We start from the raw sequence: 17,522 nt of genomic DNA, 5'->3' as shown, positions 1-17,522 counted from the left end.
ATGTTTGAAATCAAGCACTTGGTGAAATAAGAGGGTTTAGCATTTTCTAGTTATTATATGTAGATGTGTGAAACAAAATAGAACAATTTGTATTAGACCACAACAGTTCTTATGTTAGCAAAATATTGGATCATTTTCTGATTTTCTTTGGGGAAAAGACAACCAATATCTAGTTCTTCCTTTTGGTCTAGTTAAGTCTCCAAGCACCTTCATGAAGTGCACAAATGCAGCCCTAGATCCAGGGCTTCTGTGTACTCAACTATATTGATAATTGATCAACTATTTTGATAAACATATTAGCCTCATTAAAAGAACTGGAAGTAAGACACTAAGATATTGTTCCACATTTCTTGGGGTTATTTGATATTCGCCATGATGCAGGGACTGTCTGCTACTTGTGTGAATTAGTCCTCACCATGAGGAACAGAATGATGCTATAACAATATAATGTTTTGAGGCTCAGAAGTTATTGGGTCTCATGGCAGTAGCCAATGTTATACTCTTGGGTCTACTTCACATAAGACCACTTCATTTCAGTAGTTTTAATCCCCTCAGTCACGTGTCTAGGGTCCTGAAGGATATGCACCGCAAGCTTTGTAACCTTAATTTGGGGAAAAGAGCCTTAGTTCTTTACCTTGGGTCCCAATCACATGGTGAGGCCCATCTACCATAGCAGCAAAACCACTAAATGATGGAAGACAAATAAGTTCCAGGGATGAAACACTTTCTCCTGCAGTTCTTGGGCTACCATGTGTTGATTAGCACAGACAACATCTCCTATATCAATCACCAAGTTGGGTGTTTGTGCTCCATTTATGCTCCATCATGCAGATACCAAATTGCTCTTTCTCAGGGCAATTTACATTCCAGGGCATTCAAACCAGAAAGAGGACTTACTAACAAGGCAGAAGCTGTGGCCCACTGTGACACCCTGGGGTGTCAACAAAATGAACTTAATAAAGGTACAAATCACTGCACAAAAAAACCCATTGAGGACTATAGAGATATAGCTACAATCACTTATTTCAGACATAGTCATTGAGCTAGCAGGCCACACAGCATTTTGTTGGGATAGAAACAAAAACTTTGGTTAGAGGAAAGATGGGGGTGTGTATCTTTTTGTTCATAACAGCTATTGTAAAGACACCAAAATCATAGACAGGCATTGTTCTTTTGAGTACATGACTGTTATCATGACAGGCCCTGTTACCTTCTATGTGAAGGTAAGTGCTAAGAGTTACTGTAAGTGCTAATTAACTCACAGCAAAGCAACCATCCTGAAGCAGCCCATATCATAGCTGCAGACTTTTAATCATGTGGATGTAAAGGAAATTTTTGTGGAACACCACATCAAATTACCAGGGAATGTTGTACCAAATTGATAGAAAAGCCAAAGTGTGAAGGAAGATAGCATCTGCTCAATTTTTCAAAACGAACAATTTCATATGTGAAAAGAAAGAAAATTGCAAGGTCACTCAAATCAGGTAACATGGAGGGGATTAACATTTGTTCCATACAGACATTATAGTCCTCGTGGGCTAAACGCCTTTTCACCCTATATACTTACCCTCTTGACGAAGTTATACTGTACCCTCACATGGGTTTTCTTACAGCGACTATACTGATGACACTTATCCCCTTCCCTCCCTCAGATACCACAGCTTCTGCTTGGATCTCAGCATGTCTTGCAGACATATAATCTTGATGATGGCATATCATCTTGGATGATTTGTTACTCAATCAATGTGCAGGTCATCCCAGGTGATTCATCCTCAGGTCAGGATCTTGCAATATCCCTACACAACAATCCGATCTCTACTTCAGCCACTGCTCACAACCTTGGGGTAACTATGGAAAATTAACTTCAATTTTCCTTACATGTTGCTAATGTCATACTCTCACTATCAATTTTCTTCTTTAAAATATCTGAAATATCTGATTTGGCCATTTTTATACATATAGGCTACTCAGGTGCTTGTTCAGATTCTTGTCATTTACAGACTGGACTCCTGCAAATCACTCCTGGCAGGTCTACATACGAACACAATTCATCTTCTGCAAATAATCCAAAATGCAGCTGTATTGACTTGTTTTCAAACTGCTTACACACATATCCCTTCCGCCGATCTACTAGCACTGCTCAACTGGTCTCATCTCATCTCATAGGGTTAGGTAGGTCTTTAGCATGACTTTTCTGTTCTGGCACCAAGGTGGTGAAATAAACTTCCTCTAGATGTGAAGTGAAGTGACATACGGCTAAGTATGGTGACCCATACTCAGAATTTGTTCTCTGCGTTTACCCCATCCAAAGTGCACACACACAGCAGTGAACACACACCCGGAGCAGTGGGCAGCCATTTATGCTGCGTGCCCGGGGAGCAATAGGGGGAGTTCGTTGCCTTGCTCAAGGGCACCTCAGTCGTGGCCAGCCCGAGACTCGAACCCACAACCTTAGGGTTAGGAGTCAGACTCTCTAACCATATGCCACGACTTCCTCACATGTCCAAACAGTTGAGTCACTGCCTATCTTCAAATGACAAGTAAAGACCTACCTCTACCTGAAACACTTAAACAAGCACAAAAAAAAACATTCTGATCAGAGTTTCAGGTTGATGGTGTCCTAAGTCTGTAACCTAGTGAACCAGTGTATTCATTGCTAGAGACTTCAAAGCACATTTGTATGTTGCTCTCTATGTGGGCATCTGCCAAGTGCCATAAATGTCTCCACAAGGGACAAGAGTGGATTGAGCTGCCCAATCTAGATTCATTTTGGGTCTTCCCTCTTCAGCCCTACCATCATCAAAGCCACAGGGACCACTTCTGTCTATGGTTTAAGTAGATTGAGGCAATATATCTTCCACACTGAGGCTCCATCCTTTCACATTATCTCATAGTCAATGCGGTCAATACCAATTCTTATGAAGGGGACAATGGCACTTTTATGGTGGTCAGAAGATTCATTAGCTGACATTGTTGTGAATGCCTGGCCAATAAAGTAGGCCATGAGACAGTTTAGTGTCTTTTCCTGCCCTATATGCCCCACCAGTGGATCATGATGAGTCACCTGGAATAGCAATTAAAAATAGCTTTTTGGGACTAATAATTATTTGCATTTTAAAAAGTTAAATAAGTATTGACCCCTTCACAAATCATGACTTAGTACTTGGTGGCAAAACCCTTGTTGGCAATCACAGAGGTCAGACATTTCTTGTAGACAAAGGTTTGCACAAATCTCAGGAGCGATTTTGCCCTTAAGGGTTGCTTTATGTAGCTCTATGTTGATTTATGTAGCACCATGGTCCTGGAGAAATGTTGTTCAATTTCAGTTATGTATGGTTGAAATGACAATAAAACTTCTTGAGGTGACTTGACTTGACACTATCACTAGGGCTTTTTATTATGTCAGTGGCCACAAAGTCACCATTTCAGTGGGAAAGGGGACAAAAACCAGGGGAAAAAGGGGTAGAGAAACCCTGGGTTTAAAATCTTTAAAAGGTTAAGGGGAGGTGGGACAGAAAATGAATGGAGGAATGAGAGTGAGAAAGTAATGGGGACATGTCAAGTTGTCCTCTGCCAGTTGAACAAAGTTTTATCTACTGATGATAGATGGTCAGACTGGACGGTCATACTTCTGTCCCCACCAGTTGCCTAGACTTGATGAATTAGGTCAACAACATCTTAGACACAATGCTCCTCTGCCTATAGCTACCTCTTTACTTTTACATTGTCTGTAACACCATTGATGGGAAGAGACTACAGTAAGGCCAACACTTGGTCTTTGCAAGTGCTGCCTGTGCATTTCTCACCCCAAAGCATGAGATCTGGAGGGCTCATAGGCATACACTCTAAAAACGCCTGGTTGTTTTTTCAAACCAAATGCTGGGTTGAGGCCGCTGGGTAGGACTTTGGGTTGTTTTAACCCAGGTTTGGGTTAAAAATTGTCTTGAGCGGTGCTGGGTTGGTACACAGACATGAAATAGAGCATGCATGTCAACGTGAAAACGTCACCTGTGCCAGAAGCTGCCATTGCTTTGCCTCTTCAGAAGAATGCAAGTGAAATTCTGTCCGAAACGTGAGTTATTCAATATGTATTTAACGATGTTCATAGCCATAAAAAAAATCTGCTTTATTGTATAAACTAATGTTATATGTGCAATTTAGGCTTTCAGTCAGTTAAACTGAGATTACCTCACGGCCAAGTGACAGCCGTGCTCCGGCTCACGACAGATCCCAGATCAGTGAACAGGAGAGCGCGCATGGCATCTTCATCGGAGCTTGGAAGAAATACGGTAAATGCTTTTTAAATATTACTTTTGTACATGTTAAATCTACTTTATTATAAATGATTTCTGTGTTAGATACGGTTTTGATTTATCTTGTACAGTACACTGTTACATAAAATGTTTTCATATTTCACATACTTATTTAATTGGAAGTAAATTTTCCTGACTGCAGTCAGTTTGATGCATGTTCATTATTCTAAATTCTTCTATTTTTCTTATACAACACTGCAATTACATTGCAATTGATGATTCTTACTGATGATTCTTGAAATATTTTCATAAATGTTTTCATATTTTACATTTGTATTCTTAAAGTAAATTTTTCTGACTGAAGTCAGTGAAGCATTTACTGTGATATTTGATACATTTTCATAGAATGCAAGCGTTTTACATGCTGTTATGATGAAATCAGCTCTGTATATTAGACATTATATATTAGATTTAAGGTTTGCTATTTTAGCCTAGACATTCTTTACAAAAATAAGAAAACGTGTATTGATAAAATGAAGGACGACATTTTATTTAGATCACCTAAATTGCTTCCACATACTCGCGTGTTTCCTGTGGGTGGGGTGGGAGTACTGAAGTAAGTATTGCTGTAGATTCATTATTTTAATCACTTAAATTTCTGACCCATTTTGGGTTAAATTCAACCCAGCAGTGTAGTCATTTTGAACTAATAGTTGGGTTAAAATCACAACCCAGCATGCTGCGTTAAGCATGATAACCCAACTACTGTAGTTGGGTTAAAATAACCCAGCGTTGGGTTCATCCCTTTTTGACCCAGCGCTGGGTTGCCAAAATAACCCAAATTGGGTTGTTTTTAACCTTGCAGTTTTTAGAGTGTACAATGAGCATTTTGGTGAACTGTGATGTTTGGATGCTGTCCTTAATCAGTTTTCTTGATGATGCCTTGCTTAGTAAATATTAAATTGTCAATTTTCATTTTAAAAAAGTGCAATTCAAATAATTTAATTGCATTTAATTTCAAATCAATCAGCAAAGTATCCTTACACTAATCATTTTTACAGCAAATTTTTACCCAAAGTCAGAGTACCTTTTTAGTATTATGTGTTTGTAATGTATGTGGTCCCTTTTGCACAGGTCAAAATACTGAACCGGTGAAGGTGAGTGGCCCCTGCTGGTGGGGTTCATCCCCAAACTTCCCATTCTGTTGCTCCTGGGACCAACAGGAGTTCCTCAATCAATGGCCTCAAACCACTAAGAAGTGCCATTTGGGGCTGATTTAGGCACCTGGGATACCACAAGCCAAGTGTAACTACCAACACCTATCCAACAAGAAACAGGTATGTGCCTTTCTGGGGCTGGCTGGGCTGAATAGAGAGCAGCCTGGGGGCAGAGCGCCTTTGGGAAGGTAAAGATGAGTGTGGCGCAAGAATTAGCATGCTTTTCTCCTTCTTCCTTACAAAACAACCTGAGGACAACTCTGATGACACTCTCTTAGCTGGCTGTGCTGAGCCGGCAGCCTCCTGGGTCCTGTCTCGCCTTTTCAGCTCTGTACCGCGCCAGCTTGTCTGCATTCTAAATAATGTTTTTTCTTTTCACTCCTTGCACTGTTTCACTTGCTTATTGTGAATAATCCTGAACATCCATTCATAATATCTGGTCTCTGGTGACTGTTCAGTTGCTACATAACATAGGATTGAATTTCATCAATATTTGAGTCATTCATGCTGCTTCTGTCCTGTAATCTATTATTGTAGCAGCCCTTGGCATCGATAAATGAACAGAGAGTCTCTAAACGGGTGTAGATCATTTATTGAGACACGTCTTCAGTTCACGAGTCGTACTCTTCAACATGAAGCATCCACCAGTCATCACCGTTTAACACCGTGAAACTTAAATTAAAGAAAGAAAAGTACACATTCAAAACAAACAAATGACCTACACACATTAAAATCAAACTTAACAGTGATAAGCTTTAAGCTATCGTAACCAAATTCACAATAAAATAAAAGACATACCTCGCTCCGCTTTACCAAGAGTGCAAAACAATACCAACTCTGCTAAACTCTGACAATCCAGTACCGGTGTGCAAAAATAAAAACTTACAAAAGTATGTGATCCATGCTATTGCCCTGAGCACATGCAGAGACAAAACCAACAGCTAACCAAGAAAAAGGAGCACATGTTGTGAACATGTGCAACATAAATAAATTCCTCCGGTCAATCTTATCCCGAACACAGGTTCCGCATACACACGCACACGACCCTGCACGTGAACAAATGCTGCCAAATGCTGTACATGAACAACGGTTCAAACAAATGAAAGCCCAAAGCCACTTACACTCCCACCAAATCATGTTATGATAAACAACAAACAGATAATCATGCATGATTTCTTCTTTATAACAAGTGGCTATATGTAAAGTAGGTTTCATATATAGGAGGAAGATATCACCCTTGTAAAGCAATTAGAATAACATGTCTGATGCAAGTTTACTTTAAGTTGATAACCAATTATTCACTTTCTATTAAAAGAACTAACCTTTGAATCGGTCGTTCAATAACTGAGGGTTTGGAATGATGGTAATTTTTCCCTGACATCTTGCGCTCTGCAACTTGTACTTTCACACGACGGACTAAACCATCAATTCCTTCTGTGGTCTCAACCACTCTTCCAAGACGCCACTCATTCCTAGGAAGTGAGTCTTCCTTGATGATGACTATGTCATCCACCTTCAAGTTTCGTCGAGGTGTGTGCCATTTTTGTCTTACGGAAACATTCAGCAGGTACTCTTTCTTCCAACGGCTCCAGAATTGTTCGACTAAGTATTGTACTCTGCGCCACCTTTTTGCAGCATACATGTCCTCTTTAACAAACTTTCCAGGAGGGGGTAAAGCAGTCTTGGATTTCATCAGGATGATATGATTTGGAGTCAAGGGTTCTAGTGACATGGGGTCATTGATTACATCGACATGCAATGGACGGCTGTTTATTATAGCCATCGCTTCGTAAAATAGTGTTCTGAGAGAGGCCTCGTCCAGTCTTCCTTGACATTGTGCAATTGTAACATTCAACACACTCCGAATGGACCGAATCTGACGCTCCCAAATGCCACCTGCATGACTTGCAGAAGGAGCGTTGAAAATAAACTCACACTGCTTATCTGCCAGAAAGGTCTCCAATGCCTTTGTATCACATTGTTTAAGGGCTTCCTTAAGCTCATTTTTGGCTCCCACGAAATTTGAACCCTGATCACAGCGAAGTTGGCTAACAGCTCCTCTAAGGCTAACAAAGCACCTTAGAGCATTTATGAGAGCATCAGTGGACATATCCTCAAGCATTTCAATATGGACTGCTCGAGAGTACAAGCACGTAAAGATGAGTCCATATCTCTTGTGCTCCTTGCGACCCTTCTTAACAACAAAGGGGCCGAAGCAATCCATTCCACAAAATGTGAAGGGGGCTGAGGCCTCACAGCGTTCTACAGGGAGTTCAGACATTCTTTGCTCTTCAGCCGGTCTTCTTAATTTCCGGCACCACACACATTTGTGGATCAGCTTAGCAACTGATTTGCTTCCACCGATGGTCCAAAATCCGTTAGCTCTGAGTTCCATTAGGGTTTGAGTTCGTCCCTGATGATGGATTTGGTTATGGTAGTGAGATAGAATCAACTTAGTAATATGGCTATCTTTAGGCAGAATAATGGGATGCTTTAATTCTTGACTGAGGGTTGACCCTTTCAATCTTCCCCCAACACGAAGCAGTCCTTCATTCAGAATGGGATCAAGGCGGAAAAGAGGGCTTGACCTTGGAAGAGTTGCCTCCTTAAGGTCACCTTTAAGAATATTTAGTTCTTTAGAGAAGGCCTGTTGCTGGATGAGATTAATTATCACTTTAGCAGCTCCCTTGCGTTCCTCGACAGTGACAAAGTCACTGTGCTGTTTTAGTTTGGACCCTAGTCTTTTGATTCTTGCGACAACTTTGACAACTGTTGTCCACATGGAGAAACGACTCAAGCGGCTTATAATATCTTCAACCGCACTGACCTGACTTACAAATACTCGAATTGACTTAACCTTGGGATCTCCAACCAGCAGCTCGGTAGAGGGCTTAGGTGGTGAGAGCGCCTCTTGTTCCCATAGAAACTTGGGCCCTGATAACCAACTAACTGAAGAGATCTCTCCTGCCTCAAGACCTCTCGAGGCATGGTCAGCTGGGTTTTGTGCTGTGTCAACATAATGCCATTGACTTGGGTCTGTACACTCTCTTATTAGTTGAACACGGTTTGCCACAAACACATTGAATCTCCGTGCTTCATTGTTGATGTAAGCCAGCACGACCTGAGAGTCAGTCCAAAAGAATTCTTCATCAATTTTAATCTCTAGCTCTGCCTTCAGCATAACACTCATCTTGGCTGAGGTAACTGCAGCTGACAGCTCTAATCTTGGGATGCTTATGATTTTTAAAGGTGCAACCCGTGCCTTAGCCATAACAAGACAACAATGAATCTCGTCCTTGTCATTTTTATAACTTAAGTAGGAACATGAGCCATATCCTACAATACTAGCATCTGAAAAGTGGTGCAATTCCACTCTAACAATGTTACCAAAGTTATGAGGATGATAACACCTTGGTATAGCTATTTCCTTTAATCCTTGGAGTCCATTTTTCCACTGCTCCCACCGTGAGCGCATGCACTCAGGAATTGGATCGTCCCATTCAATGCCTCTACGACATAGCTCCTGTAGTATGCGTTTTCCCATTAAAGTAAAAGGAGCCACAAAACCAAGTGGGTCGAACAGAGAGGCTATAACCGCTAGGAGGCCACGGCGAGTTGAAGGATGGTCCTTTGTATTTAGGTTGAAAGTGAAGGTGTCATTTTCTATTAACCACTGAATGCCAAGCACGTGTCTGTCTGGTATCACATCTAGTTGGAGATTAAGGGAATTGGTGGCTACTGCCCTTTCCGAGGGGGCTACGCAAGAGAGGACGTCAATTTGATTTGAATTGAACTTATGCAGATGTAGGCCTGCAACCTTGCACAATTGTTGTGTCTGGAGAATCAGATCTTTAGCTTCCTGCACTGTTGGGACACTGATTAATCCATCATCCACGTAGAAGTTTTTTTCTACAAACTCTGAGGCTAAAGGGTAGTTAGCCTTGTGCTGTTGCGCTAAATACTTAAGGCCAAAGTTGGCACACCCTGGGGAAGATGCAGCACCAAAAAGGTGGACTGTCATCCTATACTCTTGAGGTTCAGTTTCCAACTGTCCGTCTTTCCACCAGAGAAATCTCAAGTAATTGCGACCTTCAGGAGAGACATAGAACTGGTGGAACATCCTTTCAATGTCACATGTCACAGCTACTGCTTCCCTTCTAAAGCGACACAGGACTCCCACGAGTGAGTTGATAAGGTCTGGACCTGTCAGTAGGGTGTCGTTTAAAGAGATTCCACAGAACTTAGCTGAGCAATCAAAGACTACTCTTAACTTATCTGGCTTCCTTGGGTGGTACACTCCATGATGTGGGATGTACCAAACAGTGTCTCCTTCAGATGCTGGAGGTGCTAGCTCTGCATCACCCCTTTCGATTATTTCATCCATGAAGGTCAAGTAGTGGTCATAATACTGTCTGTTAGACTTTAACCTTTTCTTCAGGTGTTGCAGCCGAACAGTGGCTAGCCTTTTATTGTTAGGAAGTGAAGGTAGACCATTGCCTTTGAAGGGAAGTGGCATCTCATAATGTCCGTTCTCCTTCTGTCTTATTTTGTCGCTTAAGAGTTGTATGAAACTGATGTCCTCTTGGGATGCATACTTTTCCTCATAACTCCTCTCATTGAAATCTGCTTCTAAGATCTTCAGCACATCAGCAGCAGCTGGCACAGGTATCTCTTTCACAGCGATTCGATGAACAAAACTCTGTCTTCCCTGTCTATCTAAGAGAGGGTTAACTGTTCCTATAATGCTCCAGCCTAGTGCAGTTCTTTGAGCAAAGGGCTCGGTTTCATGACCTATGACGACCTCTAAGGGAGCTAGTGCTGATGGACAGTCATAGCCAATTAACAATCCTACATCGCAGTCTTGCAATGAGGGTAACTTATTTTGCAGGTGTCTTAAATGAGACCACTGAAGTGCTGTGCTATTGGTGGGGATATGAGACCTATCTACTGGGATAAAATCTCGTGTATATGCTTGCTGCAGTTTGACATGTGCATTGGTGTTCAGTCCCCGAACTTGTAAACCACTAACAGTTTTACTTGCTATCACTGAGTTGACAGCTGTCATAGTACTGAGCTTGAGTTGTACTGACTGCATGTTCACATTTAGTTCTGAGGCTAAGTCCTCCAAGATGAAGGTTGAATCACTTTGGGTGTCAAGAAGAGCATATGTGAGAATCTCCTTCTGAGGTTCTGTTGTTGATGACACAAAAACAGGGACAATGCTAGAGGTGGCAGAAACGTTCCGTGTCAATACACGAGTCATAACCTTGTGGGTTTCTTCACTTGCTCCATGTCCTGAAGCTGTGGGATTTTTACTTACAGTTTGCTCTGGATTTACATTTCTCTCTCTGTGTAGACAGGTTGGATGACGTTTACCACATGTGCTGCAGGTGTGGCGCCTTTTACACTCCTTGGTTGTGTGCCCCTTTCTTAGGCATCCGAAACAAAGATGATGCTCATAAATGAAGGCCTTTTTCTCATCTGCAGTCTTTGCTGCAAAGGTTGGACATCTTGCAACACCATGTGTTTCATCCTTACAACATAAGCAAGGTGGCTTTAGCCTTTCAGGTAACGCTGGAGTAGGATTTCTTACGTAAGTGCTTGTGTTAAGTGCTTTGGCTCTCTTTGGCACTCTCTCATCTGTGGGTTTGGTGTTAATTAGGAAAGGAGAGGCTACTGAATTACATACTACTCGAGCTTCCTTTTCGAGGAACCTTGTGAAGTCAGCAAAACTTGGATATTCGCCAAATTTGTCTAATTTATCCACGACTATACGACTCCACCTGCGCACCACCCATTCAGGAAGTTTCTTAAGAAGCTTGTGATTTTCTTCACAATCATTCAAAATTGCCAATCCTTTAACATAGGGTATAGCTGCAGCACATCCCTGAAGGAAATCAGCAAACTCTCTCAGTGCAATCGGGTCATTGGCTGCGATCTTTGGCCACTTCCGAAGTTTGTCTCTGAAAGCTCTTTGTACTATGAATGAACTTCCATACCGATCTTCAAGAACTGTCCAGGCACTCCTATATGCTTCTTCCGAGTTTTGGTAGAAAAATCCCTCTACTGCTTTGCGTGCTTCACCTGCAAGATAACTCTTGAGATAGAGCAATTTTTCATTAGCAGGGAGTGCCTTATGGCCAATGAGGGCATTAAAGGATATCTTCCAGTCCATAAACTCTAAAGGATCGCCAGTGAATTTTGTTGGCTCTGGGACTGGTAATCGGCTCAGAGTGAATGAGCTTGCAATTGCCTTGGCCAGATTGACCTCTTCCTGAGTCGCTGACATAGATGGTGACGTAGGACGTGGCAGGAATGGTATAGCTTGTGGGTCTAACAAAGATGGAGGTTCATTGGTTTGGTAATCGGAGAGGAACTTAAGATTAGTTTCTCCCCCTTTAATGCCACCAAAATTATTGTATGCTCTTACACGAGCTGCTGCTACCTTTACTTCGACGTCTGCTTGTAGCTGCTGTAACTTAGTTTTTTCCTGCTCAAGTTTTGATTTTGTTTCAGCTTCACCTTTCTTGATCTCTGCTAGCATTCGTGTTTCTTTGAGTTTCCATTCGCTCTCCAGTTGATCAACTCTTGCTTGTTGTGCATGTAGCAACTGCATAACCCTTGCTTGTTCTTGTTTGGCAGCCAGGTCTGCTTCAGCATCTGCATGTTTGTTGGAAGACCAGGAGGTGGCATTTGAGTGGTCTGATCTCAACTCTGAGATTACCGTTTCAGTATCTGTTTTCCCAAAGACAGACTCGTACTCATCCTTATTAAGTACCATTCTCACTCTCTCCTTTTCAAGTTGATCATTGAAAACTTCTTCTATGTTCTCTAATCTTTTACTGACAAGATCACAAACATCAGCAGTCAAGGTGACACATGCATCCATTTTCTTAACAATGTTTGATGTAACACTATGGTTGCGTTGAATGGCTTCGTAATGTTGTTTCACAGTGGCTTGTTTAGATCCTATGTCCCTTTGGCTTCCTTCAAGTTCTTCAGCTGAGCAGAAAGTTTTCAATCTTGTTCTAATGTCCTTTGCTGTCTGCTTCCAAAGATCATAGGCTTTGTGGAATGCCCTTTCATTTTTTGCTGCACGCTGTTCATGCATCTCTTGGCCCTTCTCAGTTAAATTTCGTTCGCGAGAGCTGGATCTGAGTTGTTTCTCTTCAGATGAACTGTCTGATTAGTCAACACACGACATCTTGTTGCACTGTACTTATACTATGAAGCCTAAAGTGTCTATGTCTGAACTCTAATTAAGAAGTGGTGACCTTAACGTAACCTTACTATATATTACCACTCACATCAGACATTTACACATCAGAAAAACACATAAGTAAGCAAGTAGGAACAACAGAAAATGTCAGAAATCAACACAAAAATAATGTAAAATCAGACAATTTGCTAAATTGGGTTTAAACCTCATGAGCTAACAATGACCTTGACATACAGTAACTTTTGTATACTCAACCTTGCAGCTGAGTGACCAAAACGATAGCGTGGTGGACAACAGGTTGTATACTCCTTGCTAAATGGCACTGGTACAGCGTAGTGGATGACTTTCACTGAACTGGCACGGCGTGTAGCGACGACCTTTACTTTAGCCACGCGTTGCGTCGGATTTCACTGTAGCAGCCCTTGGCATCGATAAATGAACAGAGAGTCTCTAAACGGGTGTAGATCATTTATTGAGACACATCTTCAGTTCACGAGTCGTACTCTTCAACATGAAGCATCCACCAGTCATCACCGTTTAACACCGTGAAACTTAAATTAAAGAAAGAAAAGTACACATTCAAAACAAACAAATGACCTACACACATTAAAAACTTAACAGTGATAAGCTTTAAGCTATCGTAACCAAATTCACAATAAAATAAAAGACATACCTCGCTCCGCTTTACCAAGAGTGCAAAACAATACCAACTCTGCTAAACTCTGACAATCCAGTACCGGTGTGCAAAAATAAAAACTTACAAAAGTATGTGATCCATGCTATTGCCCTGAGCACATGCAGAGACAAAACCAACAGCTAACCAAGAAAAAGGAGCACATGTTGTGAACATGCGCAACATAAATAAATTCCTCCGGTCAATCTTATCCCGAACACAGGTTCCGCATACACACGCACACGACCCTGCACGTGAACAAATGCTGCCAAATGCTGTACATGAACAACGGTTCAAACAAATGAAAGCCCAAAGCCACTTACAATTATAGAGATGTCAAATTAAAATAAAAAATAAAAATTCACACATTTATTCAATTTAAGATAAAAATGTACATTTAAATGCAAAAACTGTATTTGAATTTAAAACCTGTAGCAAGGTCTAGAACTGATATTTTAATAAAACCATACTTTTGAAAAAATAAGATGCAATATATTAAGACATGCAGTTGACAACCATCATCGTGTGATATGGCAGCACCACTACAGTATGAGGGACTGAAAAATTTGCAGAGAGTGGTAAAGACTGCTGAGAAAATCATCAGGACTCCACAACCCTTTCTGCAGACCATTTACTGTACCACCACACAGTCAAGGTGTGGCACTATAAGGTGGCACTATAAATTGCAAATGGGTAAAAATGCTTATAACCACTTGACAATAAATTAGGATTCTTGTTTGTTTTGTATACTTGGAAAGGAGGAAGTTTTACTGTTGTAAATAATTTAATTTCTCACACAGGAATTAGCCAGTGTGGTCGGGTTCTGAAAGCCTGCGCTGACCAGCTAGCACCGGTGTTCACTGAGATATTCAACTTCTCACTGGAACAGTCTGTTGTCCCCTCATGCTTCAAACAGTTCACCATTGTTCCTGTCCCGAAGAAACCCCAGCCCACCTGTCTCAACGACTACCACCACCTCAGTAGTGAGGAAGTGCTTCGAGAGACTTGTCAGAGACTTTATTACTGCATCACTACCAGACACACTGGATCCACTACAGTTCGCGTACTGCCAGAACCGCTCTACCGAGGATGCCATTGCTCATTTTCTCTAAACCACGATGAGCCACCTGGACTGCAGAAAAGGGAATTATGTGAAAATGCTGTTTGTGGACTACAGTGCAGTGTTCAACACCATAATTCCCTCCACGCTCACCTCTAAGTTGGACATCCTGGGACTCAGCCTGCTGCTGTGTCAGTGGATCTCCAACTTCCTGACAGACAGACCACAAGCTGTACGGGTGGGCAAACACACATCATCCACCCTCACTCTCAGCACTGGAGCCCCCTAGGGTTGTGTTCTGAACCCCCTGCTGTACTCACTGTACACTTATGACTGTGTTGCCACTTCCAACTTCACCACCATCATCAAGTTTGCTGACGAGACTTTTGTGGTGGGCCTGATCTCCAACAACAATGAGACGGCCTAATACAGGAAACTAAAAACCTGGAGAGATGGTGCCAGGAGAACAATCTTCTCCTGAATGTCAGCAAGACTAAAGAGTTGATAGTGGACTTCAGCACAAAGCAGGAGTGGTCATACCAACCGCTAAACATCAACATGTACCCCAGTAGAGAGAGTGGACAGTTTCCAGTATCTAGGTGTTCACATCACACAGGACCTGTCTTGGTCCTGTCACATCAACACCCTGGTGGTGAAGGCCCGGCAGCGACTGTACCACCTGAGACGCTTAAGGGACTTCAAACTACCATCTCAGGTGCTAAAGACCTTCTACACCTGCACCATTGAGAGTGTCCTGACGGGTAGCATCACTTCCTGGTTCAGGAACAGCACCATGCAGGACAGGCGATCCCTCCAGTGGGTGGTGCGGTCAGCTGAACGTACCATCCACACTGAGCTCCCTGACCTGCAGGACATCTACAGCATGCGGTGCCGTACCAGAGACAGGAAGATTGTAAAAGATCTCAGCCGACCCAAAAATGGACTCTTTTCTTTGTTGCATTCAGGGAAACACTTCCGGTCCCTGAAAGCAAATACTGGACCTCTTTCTCCATCTCCACTGTTCTATGCAAACCCCCCCTTTTTTTGTACTGACACTTTAATTCTGGACTGTCACTGTCACTTTAACTCTGGACACACCATACTTCACCTGGACATTCTAAGGACACTTTAACTCCGGACTTGCACAGCACAGTGCCACTTTATACACTATTTACACACCATACTGCAACTGGACACTTTAATGAAAATCTTTAAAAACCATACACATTTATGTATTTGTATATTTATGTACATGTATATACATTATGTTGGCTTTGTAGAAGCCAACATTCTGTTTTCCTATTTAAGCTTAGACAAAAATGTATAAAATTTAATGCGGCCTAAGGCTTTCGGGCCACATGCACCAAATTTGGATACAGTATGTTGTAGACCCTGGTCTGAAGTTTGTTGCTATTACTTTTCTAAGCGATCTGAGTCTCCAACTGGCCTTTTTTCCCATTGACTCCCATTATAAAATTTGGAGGTTTATAACTCAGCAAGCTTTCGAATTATCTACACCAAACTCGGCCAGCTCCTTTAGGGTGATACTCTAAACAAAGTTTTAAATTGGTGTACCGACTGGCCTTTCAGTTTTGCCACAGCCCCGCTCCCAATATACACAAAATCAAAAAACTTTTTACCACATGGACATGTGACATATCAAAACACTCAGAACAATGAGGGGAACTTCCTCACATGTATTCTGTTGATGTCACGTGAAAATAAAAAAATTTGCACAACATGGGCATGTGATATATCAAAACACTCAGCACAATGAGGGGAACTGCCCCGCGGGTATTCTGATGATGTCACTTGACGTCACATGATGTCATGTGAAAATCAAAAATTAGCACAACATGAACATGTGACATATCAAAACACAGCCCAATGAGGGGAACTTCCTCAGGAGTATTCGGAAAACGTCACATGCTCGTCTCCACTTGCTTCCAAATGTTTTGGCACCCTATCTTTCTGTCCACTTGCAACACTGACCCTTATGTCCACTCGCCTCCAAAAAGCACCGGCCTTTGCGAATACTTGCCTTGTCAAAGCCAACATCAAAGTTGTCACGACGAACTTTACAAATCTAGTTTCTTCATATTCTCCATATATTTCATATATTTTTATATAGTTTTCTTATATAGTATATACATTCTTATTATTTTATTCTCATTTTATTTTTTGCTTTTTTATACTTTTTTTAATATTTTTTATTCTTATACCGGACAGTTGCATAAAGCATTTCACTTCATATTGAACCCTGTATGTATGTGTATGTGACAAATAAAATTTGATTTGATGTCAATTTTAACAATTTTGAATTTTCTGCAATTTTTCTCCCATAACTATAAACTTTGGAAGACAAATTAGGAGAGCAACACAAACTGTTCTTATGGATTTTTTTTGTACATGCCATTCAAGTATTAAAACATTTACAATAAGACATAAATGTATTGGGTGAAATTGCCTCAAACATAAGGCATCTGGCTAAACATACACCATTCTGTAATCATTTTTTTTTTGTATAGAGCTTTTAACAATGCACTCAAAAAATTTTCAATAGATATTAAAAAAATCTAGAATTAAAAAATACATGGTCTAAAATGTACTGCTTCCAAATCGGATGCAGACTTGGCATCATGTGGGTCAGGGTTCAGAAGCCTTCCAGTCTGAAGCATAAGAGTTGGGGGTTTTTCCTTTCTCACATAAGGAAAAAACAGCTTAAATTCTGCAAAACTGACCACATGCTCCTTAGAAAACAACACCTCATCTCAATCAACAATAATAAAACCACAGAACTAATCACTGTTTTTCAAAGACATAGTATGGACCATCCTGCTCATCCTGCATCATTGAAGATATTGTAAAATTGCTCTCAAGTTCCTAAAAATTCCTTTAAATCCAGATTACTGAAGTCGACTATATAGCCAACATAATCCCCTGCGTTGATTAAAGAAGCATAAAAACAGCTCAATCATATCCTCTAAGTCTGTGGTTTTCAATCAGACACTAGTGTGCCATGAAAAAATAAAACAATTTTTTTTACTTAAATGGTGCAAAAATTATTTAATTACTGCAAATACATTGCCATTGTTGAGCA

General features: G+C 41.2%; 2 protein-coding genes across 5 annotated transcripts in view; both read right to left on the bottom strand.

The window, feature by feature from the left end:
- LOC113651265 (ankyrin-3-like) overlaps positions 1-17,522 on the bottom strand; it is a 156,833-nt gene that overhangs the window by 12,825 nt on the left and 126,486 nt on the right. The gene's annotated exons all lie outside the window — the stretch shown is intronic.
- LOC113651309 lies at positions 5,872-13,902 on the bottom strand. Its single transcript, XM_027160125.2, has 2 exons — positions 6,269-13,902; positions 5,872-6,142 (listed from the first exon to the last, which is right to left on the bottom strand). The coding sequence occupies exon 1, from the start codon at positions 12,579-12,581 to the stop codon at positions 6,765-6,767; it is 5,817 nt and encodes a 1,938-aa protein (XP_027015926.2). The 5' UTR covers positions 12,582-13,902; the 3' UTR covers positions 5,872-6,142; positions 6,269-6,764.

Source organism: Tachysurus fulvidraco, chromosome 12, assembly GCF_022655615.1.
Source record: "Tachysurus fulvidraco isolate hzauxx_2018 chromosome 12, HZAU_PFXX_2.0, whole genome shotgun sequence".
Lineage (NCBI taxonomy): Eukaryota > Metazoa > Chordata > Actinopteri > Siluriformes > Bagridae > Tachysurus > Tachysurus fulvidraco.
This window is presented reverse-complemented; position numbering and strand designations above follow the sequence as displayed.